Genomic DNA, 25,418 nt, shown 5'->3' on the forward strand with positions numbered 1-25,418 from the left:
ACTAGATTGGGAATCCTAATTTGTCATCTACCCATAGGCTCTTGCTAACAGAGGAGTTCAACCCTGGTACATTTGTGAGGCAGTTTTTGTAATTATTGACTATTTTGGAAAAGATTTTTAAGTAATGAGGTTCTATAAGAGGTTTCATCACTCTGACAGGTGCATTGTATGTGCACTCCCTCTCAAGTGAACATTTCTGTGTCTGTGGAGTTTGGCAGACAGTAATTTGCTTTGCGTTCTCAAGATTTTCATCGCACATATTAGGACTACACTTACTTAATTTTTCTTGCTTGGCTTCAGAAACAGGGCTGTGGATGTAGGTGTACAGGGCTGGCTCCTGTAGATACTGACTCTGGAGCCATGCAGCAAATGCTTAAGAATATAACATAGTGTTCTTCTATCTGCTCTCCATGAGGAGGTATGAAAGTGCTACAGAGAGGAGGCCAGCCCAAGTACTCGATTTTTTTAAGTTATTCTTTTGTTTTGTTGTCTGGATCTGGGTATTTTACTTCTAATTCTTAACTTGGGCAATTAACACATAAAAATGCATTATAGCTAGCATGTATTGTCATTTAGAGATGCATTCCTCCTTACAGAAAGCCCTTAATCAGGATCTGGCCTTTAATTGCTCACACATTGTATTAATGGATTTTCCATAGTTTTCAGCTATTGAGATTTTAATTTGTATACTTTTAATTTCAGCAAGTTTATTAACTTTGAAATGCAGCACCTTCCCCTTTAGTTGTTTATATGGCTCTAGTGAGGTAATTCTAAGCTTCTCCCAGATTTTAATGTAATTCTCTGTACAACACCCTGTTGAGATGTAAAAGTGATGTTTTATCTTCATTGTAAAGACAGTGAACCAAGGCGTTAAGAATGGAGAGCCAAATTCGATAAACTGACATAAACTCCTAAATGTCAACTACCCTCCTATGCTCAACTTGTATAACTTTGAAGGTGCTCTAATGACCATAAATGTTTTATTTTTTCACACATTAAACTTTCCCCAGCCTCCAGAGTTATACATGTGCATCTATGCAGAGCTGTGCTGCTCCTGAACAGACCGAGCAGCTTTTATCTTCCTTATTGCCAATTATTGGACTAAATTGTGGTTCTGTTTAAAGGCTGAAGGTGGTTGATCTGGTAAATGCTCACAGAATGCCTAATCCAGACAAAGAACAATCCCTGCCAACTGCCCTAACAATGGTATTTTCTTTCAAATAGTAGTTGTTATTCATTTACTTACTAGTAGCCTGCTGATGGAGCCTCCCAGAAGTGGGAGACCTGAGTTCAATTTCGTCTACTACTGGGAGGAGTAGGGGTGGAGATTCAAACCCGGGGCAGAACTAGAAGTCTTCATTTGCTTATTTGAAGAAAACCAGATAGCTAAAATATGTAGATAACAGAGCTTTGGAGGTTTTGGGTTTGGGTTTTTTTGTTTGTTTGGTTGGTTGGTTTGGTTTGGTTTTGTTTTTCCAGTTGTGATTATCATCTTAGTTCCTTTACAGAGCTTGCTTTAAGACCAGACCAATGTGATCTAGGAAGTCTCTGGAAGAAGTGTTTCAATAGCTTAACCGTGTGTCAGTTTTACCCAGGAATATATGAGGACTACAGTCTTTTACTTGATTTCATTTGGTATTTCAGGGAGTGGATCATCCCGATATGTGCAGATTGACATTGCAGCCACCGAGACAGCCCACAAAGTGGGAACGCAGCATGCGCAGTGCCGGGAGGAGCGCTTGCAGGAGCTAGAGCAAAAGAAGAAAGGGGCTCAGCAATGACCTCTCTAGGAAAGAACTTTTGGCTCACCATAAACTGGTACTAATTTATCTTCCGAAAGATTCACATTTATTGTAAAAAGCATTCATACACAAAGCTGCCATTGCTTATTGCATTTACACCAGATTCATTCCAATATCTTGATTCCTAATTGGAAAGCTGGTAGCAAGAGGGGTGTGTGTGTGGTCTTTATTTTTATTTTAGTTTGGTTGTAAAGTCCTGATTATTTTTCATATGCAATGACAGATGTAAGTTACCTTTTTCTATAATTCTAAAACCCTGAAGAACCTGGAACCAATTCCAGTGTTTATTAAATGGTGGCATTTTCTTTAAAAATAAACAACTTGAATGTGTGCAGATAAGGGAAAGTGAGTGTGTGCCTGGTAAGTGTACACATATGTTTGCATGTGTGCATATGTATGTATGTACGTACACATTACTGATAAAATATATGTATATATCTGAGTGTATAAAATATGTAAAACCTCTATTAATATATTAATGAACTCTTACAAAAGCAAGAAAATTCAGTGCCTGATTTTTTTCAGGCACTATTTTATCCAATTTATATGCTTATTTATGGACATGCTTAACTTTACCTATGGGTAAATCAGTTTTATACCTCACCAAGAGTTCCATAGCTTTGGCTAAAGTTGCTCAGATTTAAAAGCTGCAGTGTCAGGGGTGCATATTTGTATGCATACAGACGAGAGCAGACATAAACAAGTTAATTAATTTAATTATGTCTATAAAGCAAAGTAATGTGAAGGGACATTTTCGGTGCTTCTCTTCTTAAAAACCCTGTGTCACACCATAGGCTTTGATTCATAGTTACTGACTACCTGTAGTTCTTAGCAATTTTCCTGGAGTTGAACATAGGTATCACTTTGAAAATCAGGTCTCAGGTTTCTCATACAGAATATTTTAAAATCAACATACTCAAAAGAAACATCCACTTTTGAAAACTGAGTCTGTTATTTATATCTCCCAAACTATCCCTAATGTAAACCAGCATCAAAAACAGATCATCCACCTTGAATCTAAAACTTCCATTGAATGATTCTCTGCTGTCCCTAAATAGCATAAAACCAGTTCTGTATAAGAGGGTGATGTTTTCAGAGACACTGCAGAATCGAGGCACAACAGGATGTTCTGTAGTAATATGGGTTTATCCACAAGTCTTTGACATCTTGCTTTTGTGCAGTAAGGTTGTATGATTCAAAAGTTGACTTAGTTTCTTGTGTCGCATTGTCTATGTAATTCTTGTGCTCAATGTATTTGTCCTGATACGAAATGTTATTTGAATAAAATGTTACGGCAGTGACACTACACTAGCAAAGCAGTGTACTTACGAAGAACGCAGAATTTTGGCCTGCAATAACGTATCAGCTATGGCTTCCAGAAGTTACCAGGAGTGAAACCTTGGGTATTACGATTTTTTGACTGTGTCCTCTTACGATACAATATCACAGCTCAATGCTGGTTTTCAGATATGCATTATAGTTCATATCAGTGAGTGGAAGTTTTGTGCCAGTGAGGGTTGCACGAAGTCACTTAGAAGGAGAGGCAGGTGTTTGGTTTTGAGGCAGAATTTAACCTATAAATTTATTTGAATGTAGCCTCAATAGTAATGTAAAATATCATAAACCTCTCGAATAAATAAAAACGTGTTTGAGAGTTGACAATTGCCATTGCTGTCTGTCCTGTGCTAAGATGTACTTTCCTGTTTATCAGCCTAGCATATTTCTGAAGGGAAAAGAACTATTTCTTATGAGATTCCCAGTTTAAAAGATTTTTCTTGTTTGACAAATGGACAGTGGGGATCTGTTTTGTAAACACATATTCAGTCCAACTGGAACGGCCTGGACTTACAGCTCCTTGGGACCAGGTTTATCTAACTGAACTGCTATTCAATTAAGGATCTTCCACTGGAGGACTTGCAGGGTTAAATGTCTTGCTATGCACCTAATTATATTTAACATTTAATATGAGCATAGCTTGCCTGATGCACTGGAATGCAGTGTTTTCCACCATGATAGATAATGAAGCTGCAATATTTTTATTGCAAAAATCTATTTACCAGGAAAATATATTACCCAGGTTCTCTACAAAGACTGCCTTTCTCTACGTTAGTCAAAATTGCTTGCATTCGATCCTGGACTTGCAACAAGAGTAAAAATTTGACACAATAGTAAAGGTCATCAAATTGCTGCTGGCCTTACAGGAGTCGTCACAATTTTAAAAATACATTTTTCAGGTTAAACTGGGCTGTGAAACTGTGCATGCACGTGGTTCTCTGTGCACATGTATTTGTGTATGGCATAGTAACTGCAGGTAGGATTAGCTAGATGGCTGCATAGAAATTTATACATATAGCCTTTGTTAATTTCAACATAATTATCCTATAAGGCTTTCCACAAATTAAGTATTTTACTTTTTAGACTTCTGTTTCTCTTTTTGTACTTAGTTTGAATAAGACAAATAGAACAGATGACTTTCGCTTATTTTTTAAATTCAGTTTATATTCTCATGCACTAAATGACGTCTGGGAGGCTGAAGCAGGGAGCCAAACCTTATTGTTGCATCTGTTAAAGAAAGATTGGTGGCTGTTTTTGCAGCTCCTTGCAGGCCTCCCTGTCAAGTTATAGGCTTGGCATTTCTGTTTAAGAAATGCGAGTTTTCTCATTTGAACAGCAGGAGCTGACAGAAAAAAGTTTTCCTTAATAAATAATATACTGTGTTTTCAATTTCCAGTGGCAAACTTGGGAAAATGGAAATCAAACCATAATCCTATGAGCAGGCCTGTGCTCACCATATAGCTTCCATGGGTTAACTCTCGTACTGCTGTTAATGTAGGAACAGTTAGGGGTTTATTCACATGCCTTGTGTAAAACTTGTGCATAAGTGATCTAAAACATGGTTTGTGATGATTCCAGATTCAGATCTCTTTGCAAAACACCCGAAAGATCTCCCACACTTTTGGAGGTAAATGTGATTCGTAACATCTGCTGGTACAAATGAAGGCTTTGATAACTTTTAATTTAGCATTCCCCTATAGTCAGATCTCCTCCTGCCCTGACCGGGAGTATGAGGAATTAATTGTCAGAAAAACAAAACAATGTGATGTGGCTGGTTCTTCTGTAAGATGTTCTTAAAGTACTTTAACATGGCAGAAGTGCTCTCAGTGATGAGAAAACCACACTGTCAGCTTGTGCAGTGTTTGGGCACAACCGTTAGTGTGTTGTGTACATCTCTCTTTCTTTCTGATAGCCCTACTCAGCAGGTTCCTGCCAACTTCAGTGGTTTTTATGGTGTTGTTCATAAGCTGTTATGGAACATTTTTATAGGCAAGTATTTGAATGATGGAATTTCTCCAAGTTAACATGTGCTGCAGGACGGAGGGCTGGAGTTTGGAGGCATTTAATTGCCCAACAATGCAAATAGTTGTCTGGGCGCTCCAGCGCAATAGCGCTCCAGCACCTAATTGTGGAAAATGCCAGTAGGTGTCTTTATGCGTCTAAACGTGTGTGAAAATCTGCCCCAGGAGTTGTTTTTAGCAAAGAGCTTGGAAAAATGCCTCGTTTCCCTCTCTGCTGTAAACAAAAGTTTTAATTACTGCAGTTTGGAAAACTGTACTCCTAATAGAATCGTAGAATCATAGAATGGTTTGGGTTGGAAGGGACCTTGAAGATCATCCAGTTCCAACCCCCCTGCCCTGGGCAGGGACATCTCCCATTAGACCAGGTTGCTCAAAGCCCCATCAAACGTGGCCTCATAATTTGAATTATGACTGATTACATCTTTGTTATGAGGTGCTGAAACATGCACCCTTTGGTAAGCACCTTTTCTAGTTTGTCTGGGATAACACACATACTATTGTTAAAATGACCCTAGGGAGAAGGCTCAGAATTTTATGGGTTGCTGGCCACTCGTTTCTGTTTAAATGATGCATTTTTTTCAGGTGAAAGTGCTGTTACATTTTTATGTCACCTTTTATCTGGGAAGATGCTCAGCTCTCATCTGGCCAGTCTTACAAACATTATTTTGCAATCTAGGTTGAAAGGAAATGTTCATTTAACATCATATCTCAATAAGAACAAACAAAACAGAGCAACGATGGAAGAATTAGAAGTTATTAAATGGATATTTGTAAGGAGTAGCTCTGTAAACATGTGACTTCTCAGCATAGGTGAGTGAAATAAAGGAAAAGTGTCGCTTCTAAAGAATATGGATGGGTTCTGAGGAGTTCAGTTTCATGCTTTCCCTAAAAGATGACGGGCTTCAGGGTAGCCTTACTCCGAGGCTTAGGACAGTGATGATCGGGCGGATACAGATTAAAACCAGCTCTGCTGCGGACTTTCTTTGAATGACTGGAACATAAGTGACAGGAAAATGCATGCAATTCACAGCCTGGATTCTGATACAACAGAGGTTTATAAGGCAGTGGGCAGGTTTAGGAAAGTGCAGCTGCCAAGTGATCTTTGAGTGTAGCAAAAACTTTAGGGTAAGTGGAAGTTAACTTTAAAACTTGCTTGCTTTCAAACGTTTCTCTGCATCTAGAAATAATTCAGATTTATTATCCCACTGTGTACACAGAGGCGTATGTAACATCACCATTTTACTGAAATAATAAGCGTCAACTTATTTGAGGAATGTGCAGTGGGGGGGTGGGATCAGAAAGCAGATTTAGCATGACAGTAATTTGTCGCTACAATACATTATACTGTTGTGAAATCCCTAAAAAAATATATATATACATATATATAAAAAAAGCCCTAGCACCTGCTATTGTATAAGTTAAATTTTACTCATCTGTGGGCTGAGCTGGCAATTTATGGATAGTTCATATACAGAAAATAGAGCAGATTGCATGCTCGGAAGGAAATCTGGCCTTTGGATATCAAAATTTTATTATGTAATGAATTGCTCACATTCATCACACATCAGTGTCTCTGTTCGCTACAGCTGGAAGATGTACCCTGAGGCTGACCTTTGGCTGCTGCCACACTCTGTCCTTTCACTGCCAGCAGTCAGCAGTACTGGGCACAAATTGGGAAGCACGGAAAGGATTCTTATTGGGAGTCTGATGGAGGAGTAGGTAGGGGTCAGCAGAGAGCTGGAAAGCAAGTTGTCCTTGTTGGCCAGCTGTTGTACGGGCGGAAGAAAAAGGCAGTGACAGGGTGACAGAAGAGTACTGGAGTCTGTAAAATGGAGTGTTTGGGCCAGTGCTGGAGACTGCTGGGTGGATTGCTGCTGCTTGCACAAACTGAGGTTGAAGCAAGGGAACGGACTTTCCTGGAACAGGCTGAGGTTGCTGTTGTGTCCTTGGTCAAACAGAAGATGTGCTGGCATGGTGTCTCCCAGGCATGGAGTGGAAGCTGTGGGATGGTTAATGCCAGTGTCCACTCTAAAGAGGCAGACTGCCGTGCTCCACGTGTGACAGAGTGTGTCACACCGTCCTTGCATCCAGTCATGCAAACGGTTCAAGTTTCTACTGTATATGTCATCTAGACCTCGGAGGGAATTATCCTCCATATCTGTTTTTTCTCCTCTGTGGAAAGTGTGTGAAAGCTTACTGTGTACGTTGGGTGAGGGGTGGTGGGAGGTGGGCCCTCCTGTGACACAGAGAGCACCCTGGCCTTACATGAAGGTGCACCTAATTATGCGTTGAGCTATACCAGTCTAATTTACAATAGCTGGGAGATTTGCTAGAGATGCATCAGGTCTACTGAAAGCCCAGGAACTGGTCTTAGATGAATTTTTTCCATGTCTGTGCTTTTTACAGTGAATGTGTGATACTAGAGACGATCAGTGATAGCTGTGAGAAGGCATTTCCTGTGGCGATGGGACTTGAAGTCCCAGGTGGGCTGCTGTTGAGATTTGCTGACACTAGATACCCCCTCCAGCATGTGTATCTCTGGCCAAGTCCTCCTTTACACTGACAACATTTAACACATTTACACACTCTCATTGCTGTCTGTCTGGTTGAAGACTGTCAAGGTGCAAGTTGCGGCCTGCAGCTGGCCACATCTTCAGTTTGGGCTGTGACAGGGACCCTGTCTGTCTGTGTACCAGCATGGCGCTTGCCCTGTGAGCAGTGCAGGAAGAGCCAGAAGCAACTGGACAAAACAAAATGTGGTGGCCAAGCAGCGAGGTTGTCAACGTGAAAACGCCAAACTACCTGCCCCTGCTCTCAGCCTCCGCGGTGTCACTGGAAAGCTGTAAGTGGTCAAAGCTGAACAGGATGAGTTGCTCCGTTCCTTGGTTTGAAGGAGCTGAAGAGAATTCATGTTTATTCTCAGTGTGTGCTTGTGGCTAAATATGCTCATGCCTGTCTCCTCTGTAATCCTAGAGACGTGCTGCAGCAGCACTTTGAGTGGATTTTCTGATTGCCCTATTTGGGTACGTTGGCTGTTTTTTTCTTTCAAAAATTCTAGCATGGCTGTTTATACAGATGGCAATAAAATGAGAAGGAAAACAATTCCCAAGAATATCTCTGGAAAATCATGTTCTTATCCTGAATTAATAACTACTCATGAATGAAACCTTTGTTTTGCAGTTCTGCAAAGCTCATTTCTCTGCAGGGGAATGAAGGTCAGTTTGCACAAGACCTGAAACAATCGATCAGTGGTAAGGGTTCAGTGACACCAGCAAACCAAGGTTAACGCACACGTTGTCTAAGACATACGCATCCTGTATAGATTGCGGTTATTAGCTGCTTGAAGAAGAGCTCAGAGAAGGGTAACTCAAATGTTCCAGGCCACACTTACCTGGGTGGAAGGTGCTCAGACTGTTGGAATGTGGTTTTCCTGTAAGAATCTGTGTCAGTTCAGTACAGATTAGGAACAAGGTATAAACTGAAAACTTCCTGACAAAAACTGGGAGAAAATGACTGCATTTCCCACTGCCAGGAGTCTGATGTGAAAATGAAATGAGCAGTAAGCCCAGATTTTGAAGCTCTTGCCACGGAATTATCTTCTTTCGGAGATGTCACTTTTTGCACATAGTTCTTCTCACTCCCCTTTTGTTTCATGAGCTCCAAAATGGAACAAATACCAGATCATCAATGACCCCAGGAACTGGTATGAATGACGACTCTTTACACTGTGAATGGGTGTATTTGGAATCGGAAATGGGAGTCCCAGAACTTGGATGTGAATTGATGTTGGAGAATGGACCCTTTCCCCATGCAAAGGCCATTTAGTTAACCGTTCTGGTTCAGATGTCTTCTTGAATTAGATCCAACACTCCCTTTGCCCTACAGAAATCCGCAGGTTTAAGTTACAGTAGACCAATTCTTAACAGGCAACCTTTGAGACTGAAAATGATGAATTTTATTCAAATTGTGTGCAGGTTTCTGATAAGCTCACACATCAGTGAAGGAACAGAGTATCTACGTGCTGTATTAATGTATCCGTTGTTTTTACATTCATACATCAAGCATCAAAATCTGTGTACTATTTTCTTTTTGATTTAGGAGAGTGCTCTTCGGTTGCGTGGTGGGATAATATACATGAAGATTTGGGTATGTAAGTGCATTAAGGGCTATTGACAAAAGCATCTGGGTTACAATCATTGCTGTAACAAATATGGCTCAACTGGAAATATTTACTGTGGATGAGAGTTAACAGATTTATTTTGGCTCAAGTGGACAGATTTTATGAACGCTTCCATTTTAAGACTGTGGATACTAGTAAGAGAAATCCATACAGCCTTTTTTTAATGTAGATTAACAACCTGGTTCCCAACTGGTGCCATGTGAGTGGCCAGAAATACGTGTTAGCTGGGTGTTGTATTTGGAAATGTTGATTCTGGCATTGAGAAGCTGTTTGTTAGATAACGTAGCTTATATGGAAAATGCAGTCTTTGTCTTTCATAGCTCCCTGTTCTCTGTTACAAAGGTAGGTCTGTTTGTACTGAAAGCAATGTTCTATTCCATTTATTGGCTTATATTTCATGACTTTTTTATTTCTTCTAGTCTAACTAAATGCTATGGATAGAAATATTACATTTAAGAAGGATTTTAGAACTGCCTGTGCACTACTTACCGGTAGATTTTTGTATATGAAATGGCACCTTTTTAAACAAACCCCAAACACAAATACCTCTCCGCAGCAGTGCCAAATGATGACAGGGAAGTTCTGTGGATGTCGAATGTTGTGAGCCATGTGTTACCTCTGTTGGGCTTAGTGCTGAGCTGAACGCTGTACTTGGGCTCTTGAGATGTGGTGCTGGGTTAGTGCCTGCAGAGGAGCTCTCAGCAGCCTGGATCCCAGTGAAATGCTCTGGTTTCCGGGCACTGTGGCACGCTGCATCCTGGCTGGGCACCTGCATTTTTTTCGTGGAGCGTAACTGCACCAATTCACCTAAACTCATGCACTACATAAATGACAGAACTGAAACTACGATGAGCTCAGGCCCCTGCCAGCTCCCTTTAGGGTCAGCGGGGCGAGACGCCTGCTTAAGTAGAGCTGCGGACCCCGCGTGCTGGGATCCTGGCAGCGTACGCATAGATGTGCTTCGTGTCCTTGAGCTGCGAGCTGCCTTCTGCTCCCCAGTCAGAGCGTGAAGCCCTTCTAAATGCTTGGCTGAGATCAGCTGTTGAGGCAGACACATCCTTGAAGCCAAGCTGGTTTCTCCATCTCTTGCTCCCTGTCACCTTCTGTGGAAATGCTGTATTACCCTGGGTAGAGGGAGCCCACAGAACAGCCTGACACCCGGGAATCAGGAGGAGATCCCTACCAAGGATACTGCTTCCATCAGCTCCTGAGCACTGAGATCCTGTACCTGCAGGAACTGGGTCACTACTGGGAGGTGGGGCTGGAAAGTCAAATGACACCTCAGCTTACAAAATGTAAATGATCTCCGCTTGGAGAATTTAAACACTCTGGCTACAGCCTGATCTATTAGGCACCAAAACCCCTTGGCATAGTGGCCATTCCCTATTTGTCTTGGTAGAATGATGCGATCTGAGCTCCTCTACCAGCATGTAGGACACAGTGTTTATTTTAAGAATGATTTGGTTATTTTTGTTGTATTTAATGCCTTGTGTATTTATTTCTCTCTCATTTCCACCCCCACCTGTTTAATAAATAAAATCTGTCCTATGTGAAATCACTGGCACATTTATTTAAATGGAAGGTTTTTTTCAGGGCAGAATTTGACAAGACTGCATAAAGCATAAAACATTTTTTTTTTTTCCCTAAGAAAGGCAGTTCTTCCCTCCTTCTTTGCTCCTACTTTTGTATTTCAAATTATTTCTCAGAGTGGTTTGAAGAACTTGGTAATTTGAATAATTACAAAAGGATCAGATAAAATACCCGTTAAGGAAGAGGAGAAGGTTCAACCACTGTTTAAAAGCTGCGAGCTCTTTCCTATTCAGCTGTCTCTTCCACACAGTCTCACCTGTGAACTCCATTACTCACCTTTCACTACGTACAGGACTGGAAGCATATTTCATTTATATCTTTTTTCTGGGCTTTGAATTTTTGTTGCTATTTACGGAAACTCAAGAATGGTGACTCAAGCTGTATTTTAATCTTTAATGTCTCAAAGCCTACCCTCTCTTGTTATTTTGGATTATTGTCTTTGGATGCTTAAAATCTATAATAATTAACTGATGTGTACATATATTGATGTGTGGAAGGCGCAGACTATAGAACCGAGTGAAATCAGACACTACAACTCACTAGCCTGTGCATTGTTCCCAGATCTCAAGAGTAAAGACATGGTACAGCCACCACTGCATGGTACAGACATCACCTCTGCTTATAGAGCAGCTCTGCACTTGGTGACAACCATTACCATTGCTGATCTGACCCTGGTTATGTGTTCTGTCAATCCAGCCCCCTGGGCCATTCCACAGTTCTTCAGACATTCTTCAAGAAGCATATCCTTTTTCAGGTACACACCTGAAACCCAGCTTTCAGCGATGCCCTCTTGCGTGGAGCATACAGCTACTCTGCCTGCCTTGATTGTAGGCTGAGATATTCATGTTGCTTTCCCTTGTGCAGAAGACTTTTCCCCGAGCAGCAATGTCTTAACATGCTCAGTAAAAGCTTTTCCATTCTTGTACAACATAGCTAGGATGGCTGAGCAGGAACTGCTCAGATTTCAGTGCTTTGCTTAGTTCCTTTCCTCTGCTGATGTACTTTGTACACGCGTTCAGATTCTTCACCCAGGAGCCAGTGGTGTGGGGCTCTCCGCATCCAAGTTACAAAACAAGGCTACAGCCACCAACCACCAAACTGACCTGTGGTACATATATTTATTTTTTACTCTACCAAAGGGAAAAATGAAGGACATACAGTGAGGTCTGCACCTTCCACACATAGTATAGAGTAAATTTCTATTGTGCATTCACCTTGAAAAAAATCACAATGAAGATAAACCTGCAAGGCACAGCTACTGCGGTGTTAAAGAAGGCTGAATAGCCCTTAAAGTGAGTTTGGGGAAGAAATGGTGTGTAGCATCTAGGAAAACACCAAAACAGTTCTCATAAATGGGTTTTAGCTATTTTTGGGTTTACTTTTTTTAGCTTACCAACCAAATGGGACATACACCATAAACTATGTGAATTGAATTGTCTCTAAGACTGCTAATATTAATGGTAGCCTCGGGTTTTTTTTGTGATGGACTGATTCTCTGAAATATAAATAACTATTAGCTTACATAAAAAAAGAGAAAAAAAAAGCAGCTTGCTGCTGCAAAGATATCCAGAATCTCATAGTAAGACTGCTACCATGGTTTTGGTTCAGATCACTGGCACGTTATGAAATAGTCTTTATGTGTGGAATCATACTACTTTTAACCCACCATGGACCCAGGAACTGGATAAATTATACACAGAGTGGCAGATTCTGACTGAATGGATCTTTTCAATATTTCTCATGGAACCAGTACGGCAAGCGAGGCGCAAGGACAGCTTCCTCATGCAGGACACCACAGCGCAGCAATGCATGAGTAACAGGGCTTCTTAACCAGGCAGCTGTAATGATTTACCTTCACTGGACCTTTGCCTTAACCTTGTTCCTGGTACAGTTTCATGTGAAAGACCCCTTAGAAATAAAGAGTCAGCATTATTATTGTAGAAAATTTCAACCCAGATGGCTAACGTTTGCCAAAGTTCTCACGCACAACAGAAAAATCTGGTCTCAAAAGGAAAAGTGATCATCATCATGGGGATGGTACTGGAATACGTACTCAGAGAGAAGCTGCTGTAGAGTCTTCTGCCTATTCAGAACATAGAGATATTCTCATGGTGCAAAACTACCGGAGAGAAGCTGCTGTAGAGAGCCTTCTGCCTATTCAGAACATAAGAGATATTCTCATGGTGCAAAACTACCCCTTATTTAAAGGAATAAGCAACATGCTCAAAAACCAGGTCTGGTTACTTCTCACTAAATGAGAGAGAAGAAAAAAAAAGCCTCACCAATATCTTGTTTTGAGTTTTTTAATGACTAAGTATAACAAAACCAAGCAACCATGAGCAAGATAATTGGACACATACATTCAGTAACTACAGATGTGTTAGTCTGTAACTAAATCGTGTGAATTGACCTCAATACTTGTTCCCTCCTTACTCATCCTCCCCCACTCGCATGAAAGATTCATATACAGTGCAGCTCTGAGCCACTGCTCAAAGCCAGTAGAAATATTTTCGTTACCTTCAGTAGGAAATGTATGAGGCCAGGCATTGAAATAAAAAGACTTTTCTGGCCTCTGTTTGAACTTCCTGTACCTCAGCATTTGCTTTCATTGATCAAAATACCTCTCCTGACTAATAGATCAGTATTTTTCTTACTAGCACGAATCCTCTAAGAGTTGACATATTTTTCCTTTTGACACGACTGCTTATTTCAAAGGCTGTTACTTGATTCAGATGTAAGATGTACATGATCCAAGATATGCAACTTTAATTTATAATCTAATTATTTAATTTGATAGTGCAAATACAAAACTGGCAATTAAGTGGACCAAAAAAAGTATTTCTTACAGGACAACCCTGTTCAATCCTTACTATTTCAGAAGGACTCTTCAGTAAATCCTGTTCAAAAAACCACATTTTCTGTTTTGTGTTAATAGATTGATCCCACGAAGAAGAACAAACTTTTATAATTCATTGTGTTGAAGACCTTGAGAGATTCTGCTGGATAAGTCTTGCAAGTGCTTCTTTACCTAGCAGGAAAACAAAACACATCAAACAAATTTTAGTAAGACAATGAATTATCAATATCATATACTCAGATTTTGCTATCAGTATATGCGACAACAGAAAGAGCTGAGACAAGGGAGGACACAGGCATTTTAGAATTATGGCTATAAAAAACAACTACGCATATCCTGTACTAAACATGGAGCACAGGTATGCCTTAATCTCCCCCTCTGGAAGTCATTCAACTCACATGAAAAATCAGCACTGGATAATCTACATACCCTCTACTGCTGACTCAAACTTTCAACAGGTATGTATGCTGGGTTTATACAGACCTTATATCCTAGTTCTTTTGTCTTTTCTTCCAGCATGGCATATTTCTCTCTGTTTCTGTTCAGATGATCCTTATCTCCAGTTCCTTCTACATGCTTCAGTTTCTGGTGTGAAATCTCTAATTGTTTCTGATAATGATGGTGTTTTTCAATTTTTGCTTCAAAGTGTTTTAGCTCCTCCTAAGACAAGAAATACACACAGCTTCACAGGATTTTCTTTCCAAGGCTTCCTCTCTCTTTTCTTGCGAAGACATCCTTAATGCTATTTTAACTAAGTCAAGCACAGAAAGCTTTTTCAGTTCCCTGTTTCTTAAGAATGTCTGGACAATACATTACCATCACCACCCAGACACCCAATTTTGAAGGCAGGTGCTGAAAACATCTCACTGCAGAGTCCTCAAAAGAAGACTGCTGATGGCTGTGAGGTGCTAGGAAATTATAGCAGCGAGCACCAAATAAAAGCTTATACATAAAACCAGTGGACGCAGGGGAGGGAGACAGACAATTTTTAAGAGAAGCCTCCTTTCAAAATGAGGTCCTGGATTTTCAATTTTCTGCTCAGACGCCAATGTTTTCTGGGTTTGCAGTCTGCCATGATGAATCTGAAATAGGATGAATTAATTAACAAACAAAAAGCCCTCTTAGTTTCTCCCAAAGACAGTGGCCAGACTGTCGTGTTCAGGGACATATCAGAAACGGTCCTCAGATAACCTGGTACACTGCAACGGGGACCAAAGTGTGCATAATGTCTCTACCCATCAAAATCCATTCTTGTTTTGCTACTTCAAGACAGTAAATTCAGTTTCTCTGCATCTTACGACATGTTCTCTGTGAAGAGGATATGAACAGTTCAAACTGTCATACCACAGTTCTATGCATTACAACCAGAAAAACTCAGAGAAACCCTACAGTGAAATCCCTCTGTTTGACAGAGTCCACTTAATTCTGATCACTGGTGTGTTTCAGTCCTGGTGGCTGACAAAATTCCTCTCATTTCAAGACAATTTAAAAAAAAAATGTATAGAAATCCATCATCCTAATAAATCTTCTTCAGTTTTTAAAGCAAAGGGATTTTGTTTTCAACATTTCTGAAAAGAAAATAGTTTCCTTTTGCTGTAGAACATCCCAGTCTGTTTTACATACTCTGCTCCAGACCTCATTTGGGGTTTTACTGCTCTGATAAATCATTTCAGCTGCTCCTCTCAGATGATGTACCAGCAGAGCAGCACTTGCATCTTTCATTTTGAAACCCTTATGAAGGTTGGTACTGTGGCCAGTCAGGAGAAGACACAACTTCAGCTGCTGAAGCAAGGCTGAATGGAATCAGCACATGATTTCTTTGATTCTGCTTTCATGGACTTAAAATAGTCAGATGTTTCACTGTGATTCTTACTGTCTTACTTTTGTTAGGGTGTCCCAACCCTCACAGTAACAAGACAGATCTGGTCTGGCAAAGAGGGTTTGCGTGAATGAATATTTCTATTAAAACAATAACATTAATATGCAGATATGTGTTCTTGCTTATGGAATTGGGGTTTTCTTTTTCACTGTGGCAGATATGAAGGCCAAATTTACCTCTCATGCAATCGTACATTCCTGACCAAAATGTCCCATTGAGGTCAGCAGAAGCCTTGTTGCAGCCTTCAGCAGGCTTTCCTCTGACACTCTTACAGGCAGGGCCACTGAAATCAGTGCAGTTAAAACATTTGCTTCATTAGAGAATCAAGCTGCATGTGAGTTAAAAGAAATAAGATGGATCTTTGATATCTAAGAGAGACAGATTTCAATCCCTCTCCCAGGCAGTTAAAACTCTCTCATTACCTTACCCAGAAAAGAAGCTCAAGGTGTCCCTAGCCATGTCTTGGAGGGTAAGACAACATTGTAAGTACATAAAACTCCATGAAGAAGCTCTGAAGAGTTACTTCTCCAGGCTATCAATCAAAATCTATTCTGACAAACTGGTAGAGTTGGATGAAAAAAAACAAAACAACAACCACATTATCTCAATGCAATTTGAATTAAATAAAACCAGTATGAACCCCACAGGAATTAATTTCTACAGTATTTCCTTGAAAAGCCATCTTTATCTTGGTACTTTTGGACCAGTTTCACGCAGCTCCAACACAGGAAGTTAGCAGTGCAAGAGGTGGGCATGAGAGGGAAACTATTGGGTATATAGAGTACATTGCTTCCCAAAGAAGTAATTACATTAAGACATTGGGTAAAGAGAGGAAACCTGGTGCACTGGAAACAAACAAGCAGGGCCTGATCTTTTAAAGATTTAAAATAGGCAACACTTGCTTTCACAGGATTCAGAATTTTCATTTTGCTGATTATAGCAGAACCATGCATATGGCTAGTTACATACATGTTTATATTTCTGAAATATTAAGAAAGCAGCATGACTCTTTTTTATGGCGTCTGAAGAGCAGCACAGAAGTGGCTGCACTCGGAGTAACATCAAGTGTTTCTTCAAGTGGGAAAATATCTTTCCACAAGAGATCTAACTGGAATTCTACTTACCCGAAAAGATTCAAGTTCTTTCTCAGTGAAATTGGCTGATTTGGCCATGTCCCACAAATCAATCACTCTTGGTTCTTCAAATTCTAAACAAACACATACCACTAAATGAAAATCTGGACACAACGCTTTTGTGCCCAGCTTCTATTAAAGATGAGCATGCTTTCTCACATACATACACACAGATATATTAAGCACTGCATTACTAATAGGCCTACCATCTAGATGAAAAGGGAGAAAAATCCAACTACTTAATTTAAAACTATAGTATTGATGTGGCGAGTATTTTTTAAAAAGCATAAAACACCCTAGGAACTGAATAGTGGCATTGCTTGCCCAGCATGTTGTCTCGCTTATCTGCCCTCCTAACTTCATTTTTTTTTTAATTAAATTAATCCCAAATAAGCATAAAAAACACTGTATCATACCACTGGTTGTATCATATCCCTGGTGACTGACTTTACGCAAACGCTCAAACCCCTGATTGATGCTTCTTAGCTTGTCTTTGAGTTCTCTGTGTTTGTTGTGCAAGATTTCCTCTTTCACCAGGTTCTCTTCAGATGGGTTAATAACATTTTTGTGGATATCTGTTGAGGAAGAAAGTGTTATTGATTGTGGGCCAAATCCTGATAGGTCAAAAGCTCCAGAAATCCCCCAAATCTCAGGTGAATAAAAGACAATAAGTTCTTAGCATTTGAGCCGAGTGTAAATAAAGCATCAACACCACACTCTGAGAGGCAGTAATTCCTTTTGCAGGTCAATATTAAGATCAATGCCCCTCAGTGCTCTGGAGGGTGATATTAAAGGAATGCCTCTTATCCCCTACTGGCGACCAGCCAAGATTTTAATAAGGAAATGTTCCTATTTTCCTAGGTTAGCAATATCTCAAGGAATTGTGATAGGGATGGTTGATGAGTCCTGTGCCCTCTTCCCTGGGCATTTCAGGAACCAATCAGGACATCTGATGTTGAAATGACTTCCAGCAGCTTCCAGCTTGGACTCTACAATGCAAACATCAAACTATCTATAAGCTTTAGAGTACTTTAGCTGTAACAATTTTAGCTAGGATTAGTACAGCAAGCTGGCTTCAGATCCTCAATGCTTTAACACACCTCAGGCTCAGAGCCGAAGATATTCAAGTATATCCTCTTGGGCTCCCAGCTGGTGAGATAAAACATGCGTGTTCTGCAGACTTTAGAACCACATTCTGCAGCAGCAGATCTATGCAATCTGCGTAATTTCCAATAAAATACTACGGCCATCATTGATAATCTGATGGTAGCTTCCCTGCTTGAAACACAGGCAGAATCAGAAAACTGAAATGGTAACATTTTCCTTAGCTGGCAAGATTTTTGGCAGCTAATGCAGAACTAAACCCAGCAAGTATCTGGAAATGTCAGTATCTGCAAGCAGTGCTGACAGAAATGTCAGACTTCAGGAGTTTCAAAGAAACTTGGAAACAATGGAGGCAATGGGCAGAGAAAAGAGTTGTACTGATCTTGAAACATGAGAGAAATGTTCAGGCACCTTCTGTTCTGCTCACTGTCTCCAGCAGAATATTATATTCACGAATCTTTTCTTTGTGATGCTTAAATTCTCGCCAAAGCTTATCCAACTCCTCATCAGAGAACTTCCCAGAGGTCTTGGCCTGAAAGAAACGAGCTCATTATGCTTTCCAGGCCAAGTGCTTTTAAGTGCACTCGACTGCCAAAACTTCCTCCTACTTCCCACCACATTTAGAAAATTATTAAGTCCAGCTTTTCCTTAAGATCTTTTGTTTTAAATCCCTTTATATTAGTATGAGGTCAAGATTTAGACATCGACCGATATGGTGGCTTTAATCACGTCAAAAGGAAGTTTGCTTCAGACTTACAAAGCTAGACCTGCTATGGACTACCCAGTGAAAAGTGTCTGCCATTTCTGTTCCATGGGAAACAATTTAATACAGAAATGGGGGCCATGGAGCTCCATATGCAACTGTAAAGGGACCATTTGCATGAGTGATACAGCCTGATATTAAGCACAGTCTTTACTTAATCTTACTTTACTGGTAAGTGAAGATTTTATCCTGCCATGCATTTGCTCTACAGTGATTTGTTCCTCACTGAACTACTTTTTAGCAATTAGGGAAGCACTGGTCAGACAGCTGGAGCACTGCCCACAAATCTGGTGACTTACTTGCTGCAGTGCATGACCAAAAGGGAATGTTTCTGGTACCTATTTAGCCCCAACCCTTTTTTTTGCTTAGGGAATGTTTCTATCTAATGCACTTTACTGTTCCCCAAAGCACACAATGTCATGTCCCTTGCCAGAGCTCTATCTAGTTACAGTAACATTTTAAAACCCAGCAAATCTTTTTCTCTGCTTTACTACCACTGCACTAGACTGGTGTAAGAATTCTTTGCTTTACCTGACTACTTGTTTCTTAGAACTTCAATTATTTAATTTTTGAAGATTATGACTTCCCCGGTTTTGACTGCCCAGACTAACAGTACACTTTCTATTTCTTATGCTTTAATGCAAATCCTGGAAATTTGCACTTGAATACCAGGTTGGGAAAGTCTTTATTTAACAGCCCTCACTATACATTTCACTTTTAAACAGTCTATGAAATGGTTCTATTTTAAATGCACCTTTCTAAAAAGGCCCAGAAACAATAATAAGATAAAAAAAAAAAAAAAGAAAAACACCATAGGTATACTACCACACAGTGTAATAGTCACACAAAGGGAAATCATGAGTTTAGTGAAATCTGAGGTAAAACTCTGTCCTCAGTGGACCCAGGATCTTAACCTCCATGCAGACTGATGCGGGTGTTTTCTTTGGCAAAGAGAATCTGCCACACCTGGTGACCTGGATGCAGGTGGTATGCCCTCAGGGCACAAAGACGGGAGCTACAGAGCACAGCATCTTAGCCAGTACTTAAAAGCAGAGTAGTAAAGATATTCAGTTCCAAGTCTGGGGGCTCTCAGAAGACACAGACAATAGTTCAATGAAGAAACACTGATTTCGTACACTCGTTCCTAGAAACCTTACTCACCTTGCTCCATAATTTTTCCAGTCTTGGATCATCTAGCGTATCACTTTCTGTACCGTCTTTAATGTAGTTGGTATCAAGTAGTTGAGAGTCCTTCTTTCCATTCATTCCATATTTAGTCATAATGACTGCAAGGGAATTGAAGATACAGAAACATTAAAACCAACCATGGATGTATGGAAGATGAGAGACTGGCTACATTCTTGACTTGCAGAGCTGGATTTTGCAGCTCACAGGGGAAAAGCTAACAGTTTAAGACACAGAGGTCCCATGTTTAATGACCTCTTCTCAAAACATCAGGAGCAAAGAAATCTATTGCCTCCTGCAGCTCCCTACTGACTTCCAAAGAACTCGTGTGTGCTCAGTGTCTGGAAAGACAATCTGTTATTTAATGGTTCCAACACAGGTGTCTAACCATGCATGTGTCTGATGCAAAGTTTAAAATCCTTCTGCCAAGATACACCTTACTACTGAAGTTGTCTCTAAGTTTAGCTTCTTTCAAAGATATGCCTTACCATTCAAGTTGCGTCTGAGTTTGGCTTCTTTCTCTCCATCTTCATCTAGCCCTTCAGCCTTCAATTTCTTCCAGCTTAGCTCATCCTTTTCTTGTATTTTTAGATCACTGTGCAACTCTGCCAGTTTCACAGCAGAGAGATGAAGCTAACGAGAACAGAGAAAGGTTTGTATTCAGTTATGTGGAGTCACCTCTTGCTGCAGCGTCACCTCAGAAGCCAGCATAGATGCGTAGCCAGTATAGCACAGCATTTTTAAAATTTGCTCAAATGTTATGTATCCATCTGAATTTAAGGGCCTTAAGGTATGAGCTACTGCATACATAACATCTCTTGCCTACGAACAGGGTTATGTCCCTGGCATACTAGTGTTAACAAAGAGTGATCATGCAGCCTTCTCTCCCATTTCTTCAGCTACCTGGACAACAGCAAAATTATGTAAGGGCTAAAAATTTGTGTCTTTCTTTGGTGTTCCTTCAAGCAACATTTTAAATCGCATTTAGGATTTTCCCCCCACTTTTAACAGGACCACCTTCTAAAAATGATTCTACCTTAAAAATGTCCAGTACAGATAACAAAGAATGTAAAACAATAATTAATTAAATCAATCCAGTTTCACTAATTCATGAAAGACAGTAATGACCAAAATTCTCAAACAACATGCGATTGCCATCACATGTTCTTTCTTGTGGACTACCTTCTAACCACACAGTTATAGTGAGCTGGCAAATTTTATTTGTCAGTGTGGTTTTGCAGACTACCAGGACACTAAGGATGGCCTTGCAGGTCAAAGCGCTACTTCAACGGCAATTTTTACTATGATCAAAGTGCAAAATTTTCTAAGATCACTTCTTTACGTGGTTTATATGCATTAAAAACATACAAAACCTAGAGGTATTCCTGTCCCGCATAACAGAACAGAAAGATAAGATACCGAGGCTGAAGCTATGAAAAAAAAAATAAAAAAAAATTTAAATGAATGATAGGTTAGCCTGAAAATTTGTGAAATACAGAGAAAACAGGAACAGAGACAATGACTAATATGCAGTTGGCTAAGCAGCACTGCTGTAAGTTGAGCCTGAACTTCCAGATTTTAGACACTGTAGTTACTCAGTTTAAAACAAAAAAATGTAACAAATCATATTAATGCTTCAGAACTTCTTTTGTGTGTGTGTGCATGCATGTTAATAACAAGAAAGTGAAGTAAGGAAAAGCCCAGAAAAGAGAGGAGATAAAAAACATGAGCAGTGTGACTTCCAATACAGTTCTGCCTGAGCTGTCTCAGTCATTCTACCTCTGACCACGGAGCAGCCAGCTCCTGGGAGCTCAGATCCAGCTCTGAACCACCCGGGCTGATCTGTCCTAGGACAAGCTTATTTACTGGAGGGGTTTTTTTGTCATTAAAATCAAATTACAGATTAGAAAAATTCTCATTTTCAGTGAGGAAGCAGTGTATTTAATAAACAGACTCGGAACTCAGTATCATTTTTAAACATCAGAAATATACTTGAAAAGATTCAGCCATTCATTTAAGTGTCAGCAGGTTATTTGAAAGTAACTAGGCAAAATGTCATTATTTTGAGCTAATGCACTAAATTCCTACTGACAGGAATTCAGGAAGATATGCCCATTATTGTTTCTGCTTTCAGCTTAGGCTGTCCTATTAATTAGTCTTGTGCTACTGAATATAATAATTTTAATTTTTAAATTAAGTTGTCTTCCTGTATCTTGCATTTGGCTTACTGACATAATTTGCTAAGATCTAGAGTACTTAGAATCCCAGGTAAATATAAAATTTATAGAAGACATTAAAACCTCTGATCCCTCTAATACTAAAGCAAAGCAGCATCCCTATTGTCTTCTTTACCACCTACTTTTGGGGAACTGCCTGATAAAAGGCAGTTAGACGGAACTACTTTACTTATGATTTTTAGTATGTGCTAAAGTAAAAAAACCTTAATCATGTACTTATTTGCTTTTGTGGAGCAGGATGACCTGCACAGCCAGTGTCATTGCTGCAGTGGCACCAAGTAACAATGCTTTGCTGAGCAAGAAATGCGCACTGATGCTTCAGGAAGAAGACTGAGTGAAAAGTTTGCTATAAATTGTGAAGGAAACGACCGATCATCTCAGCAGTTTTGTACTCATGTACAATGTCAGCATTCAAGTAGGTAGACTGAGCAAGCCAGGGGAAAAAAATCACCAGCAATAACTTAGATAACAATTAATTCAGCACCTAAGTACTGCAAAATACGAAAATACAATGTTTTAAACACGACTTTATCATCAGAGACACACTATTGTATAAAAGATTACACAATGCAGTTTATGTTAGATACTCTCTGCAGTTAGTGCAATACCATAAACACATACAATTTTGTGTTTTCTAAAAAGTTCCAGAGAAGACTATCAGAACTTGTAAACATAAAGTTTGGAGACATCTCATCATCAATCAAACATTTTAAACTCTTAATAAAAACTAAGGAACTACATTAAGCCTATTGCTCCTTAAGGAAAAAGAAGAAAGTTTCTATTCACATTTCTCCCAATCCCAATAATATTTTTCTGATTATCATTTAGTATGAACTCAAGTAACTGTCCTTTTAAATCCTTTGAAACCTGCTGGAAGCCCCTTGCCTGTTCCATTTATATAACACAGAAGTGAATACACAGGCTAATTTTAAGTATATAGTTCAATAACCGCTTTCTTCAAGATCATCTCGTGTAGGACCCTGAATGACACTAGATAAAAAATGTCAACAGGTAAGCCTCCACATCACTTTTCTAACATCAGTCCAAATGTTGGGATAACTAACTAGAAGTGAAAAGCTAAGTTTAATGATTAAATGACAAAGCCCCAAGTTCCTTACACACATTCCTTAAGCCTCCTGAACATTAACATCCAAGATAGGTACGTGGCAATTCTGGGAACGAGTGCTGGAAAACTGTGAAACATTACAACAATTAAGTCAATTGCTGTTCACCTGGCTACAATCATTACCTGCAATATCATTACTTACACCCTTGCTTCTGAGAAGAAAGGGTTCTTTACTACAAATTTTTTAGGTGTAACATTACCTAGATTCTGAAGCCCACTGCTGCTCTGGGATGGCCAGGAAGCCCCGATAACAAGTGATGCTAGAACTACACAAACGGCAACAACCACAGCACAGGGAACTGTTAGAGACTACCAGGCCAAACCACATACCTTGTGAAACCCATGTAATGTTTGTCATTGGTTCAAACAACTATAGAATTAGGGTCTAAGAAGAACTCTTGTATGAAAATAACTTTTTAAAGTTTTTATATAAAACATATACCTATGAAAAGAGATGCTGGAGAAAGATTAAACCTTCCCTTATTCCCTCCCTTGGGGAAACAGGAAGGAATTCTGGCTTGCCAGCTCCTGACTCGCCAGCTCCCGGCTCCCAGTAAGTAAAGTTTTTTGGCTTTCTGAAGAACTGCTCATTCAGCTGTGGATGCTGAATCCATCTTTTATGTAAAAACAAAAGGAGTTCCTTATTTTCAGTACTATCTCTACCACTACCAAAACGAAGCAAAGAGAGTGCAGCACAGGCACTCGCAAGTATTTCAAAGCAGATCTAACACACAGGCTTAGTTGTCCTCTTATTCCAGACTTTACCCAGACTGATTACCCGAAAAATCACTTTCTAAAATGCAAACTGGGTGTCAATTGTACTCAAAATTGAAATGTAGATGGTGGCAAGTTTAGTCCAAGTAGGCGTTGCCTCTCTAAAACCTGGCTCACACGTACAGAATTTACTAAAGCTTAGTTTTTTTACTCTGATAGACTTAACTTCATTTTACATTTTAGCATCTTAGCATAGATGATGTAAAGCATCTTAAATTTGAATTCCAGAAGATCCAGGTACAAAAATGAAAAAAGACTGTAACTGGAAATAAGAAGAAACTGACAAAACTATCATAGTTTATTTCTCATCTCCATGTTGTTTCTTCTTCAGCTGTCAGTTCACAGCTGGAGTTTCATTATCACACACTGCCCAATCCTCCATCACATCTCCCATTGAGGGAAGGAATATTTTTGCTATCTTCTTTTGGCACTTTGGGAGGCAGCATTATGGCAAGGGTTCTATTTTTTTACTAAAGCCAGTGATGTCCTGCCTCTAATTCAATCTCTCAGGCTGGGTAATGCCTAGCCAGGATACAGGAAATCCAGGATTAATATTAACTATATTTCTTTGCCTGAAAGAACTGAACCTTTACCAGCCATGACTCTAACTTCCATGCTCCACAGTATTCAGGGCATGAATACAGGTGTGCAGTGCACTCCTCCCCTGTTCTTGGAGCTGTTCCACTTCACTGTAATTAAACATTTCCACTGTAATTAGATATTTTTACTGCATTTTCACTTTAATTAGACATTTTTTTAGCTAATAGTGAGAGAATCTCAAGTAACACTGTCAAAATTAAAGCTCTTATCTGGGAACGGTGATACCCATTTGCTGGTCCACTTGCATGCGACTACATCACTTGGTATAAATGAAATACCATCACTACCAAGGTGGAGGGTTTGTTACCCTCCCGTGCAGTGAGCTCCTGTCCTGTGCAAAGGAGGAACTAAGGCCAGTGCCTTCAGACAGGACAGGATGACAGCATCACACCTCTTAAGAACAGGACTAAAGCATTCAAGCTGCGAGTGCTGGAGCCAGCCTCAGATCCTCCACCGTACCAGACAGACTTCACTCCCTCTTCCACTTCCTGGGCATGTCATCTAATTGCTGGATTCAAACATGGGAAGATCAACGCTTCCCATGACACTGGTACCTATGGCAGGAAAGGGGATGGAGATAACCTGAGAGAAGCTTTTGCAACCTGTTGTAGGTGACCGTGCTCTGGTGGGGGGGTTGGACTAGATGATCTCCAGAGGTCCCTTCCAACCCTGACCATTCTGTGATTCTGTGAAGCCCTTACACAGCACCGTTGTTCCCAGCGGCCTGAGACAGCCCCCAGGGAGCGGGGCTGTGCGGGTCCCGCTCCGAGCTGCCGGTCAGGGGCTGCCAGGCCTGACAACCAAACAAGAGCCACAGCAGCCACGAGGCCCA

At 40.1% G+C, this 25,418-nt stretch overlaps 2 protein-coding genes across 2 annotated transcripts in view; one reads left to right on the forward strand and one right to left on the reverse strand.

The window, feature by feature from the left end:
- Positions 1–1,781, forward strand: part of DOK7 (docking protein 7) — a 66,437-nt gene extending 64,656 nt beyond the window's left edge. The window contains exon 11 of the mRNA XM_009890545.1: positions 1,645–1,781. Coding sequence (XP_009888847.1) covers positions 1,645–1,781 — 137 coding nt within the window. The remainder of the gene's footprint in view (positions 1–1,644) is intronic.
- Positions 1,782–13,634: 11,853 nt separating this feature from the next.
- LRPAP1 (low density lipoprotein receptor-related protein associated protein 1) overlaps positions 13,635–25,418 on the reverse strand; it is a 16,333-nt gene continuing 4,549 nt past the window's right edge. The window contains exons 2-8 of the mRNA XM_009890546.1: positions 20,338–20,482; positions 19,826–19,950; positions 18,313–18,433; positions 17,214–17,372; positions 16,789–16,871; positions 14,269–14,445; positions 13,635–13,956 (exon numbers count right to left, since the gene is read on the reverse strand). Coding sequence (XP_009888848.1) covers positions 13,891–13,956; positions 14,269–14,445; positions 16,789–16,871; positions 17,214–17,372; positions 18,313–18,433; positions 19,826–19,950; positions 20,338–20,482 — 876 coding nt within the window. The 3' untranslated portion in view covers positions 13,635–13,890. The remainder of the gene's footprint in view (positions 13,957–14,268; positions 14,446–16,788; positions 16,872–17,213; positions 17,373–18,312; positions 18,434–19,825; positions 19,951–20,337; positions 20,483–25,418) is intronic.

This window comes from Charadrius vociferus, unplaced genomic scaffold, assembly GCF_000708025.1.
Source record: "Charadrius vociferus isolate BGI_N301 unplaced genomic scaffold, ASM70802v2 scaffold88, whole genome shotgun sequence".
NCBI lineage: Eukaryota > Metazoa > Chordata > Aves > Charadriiformes > Charadriidae > Charadrius > Charadrius vociferus.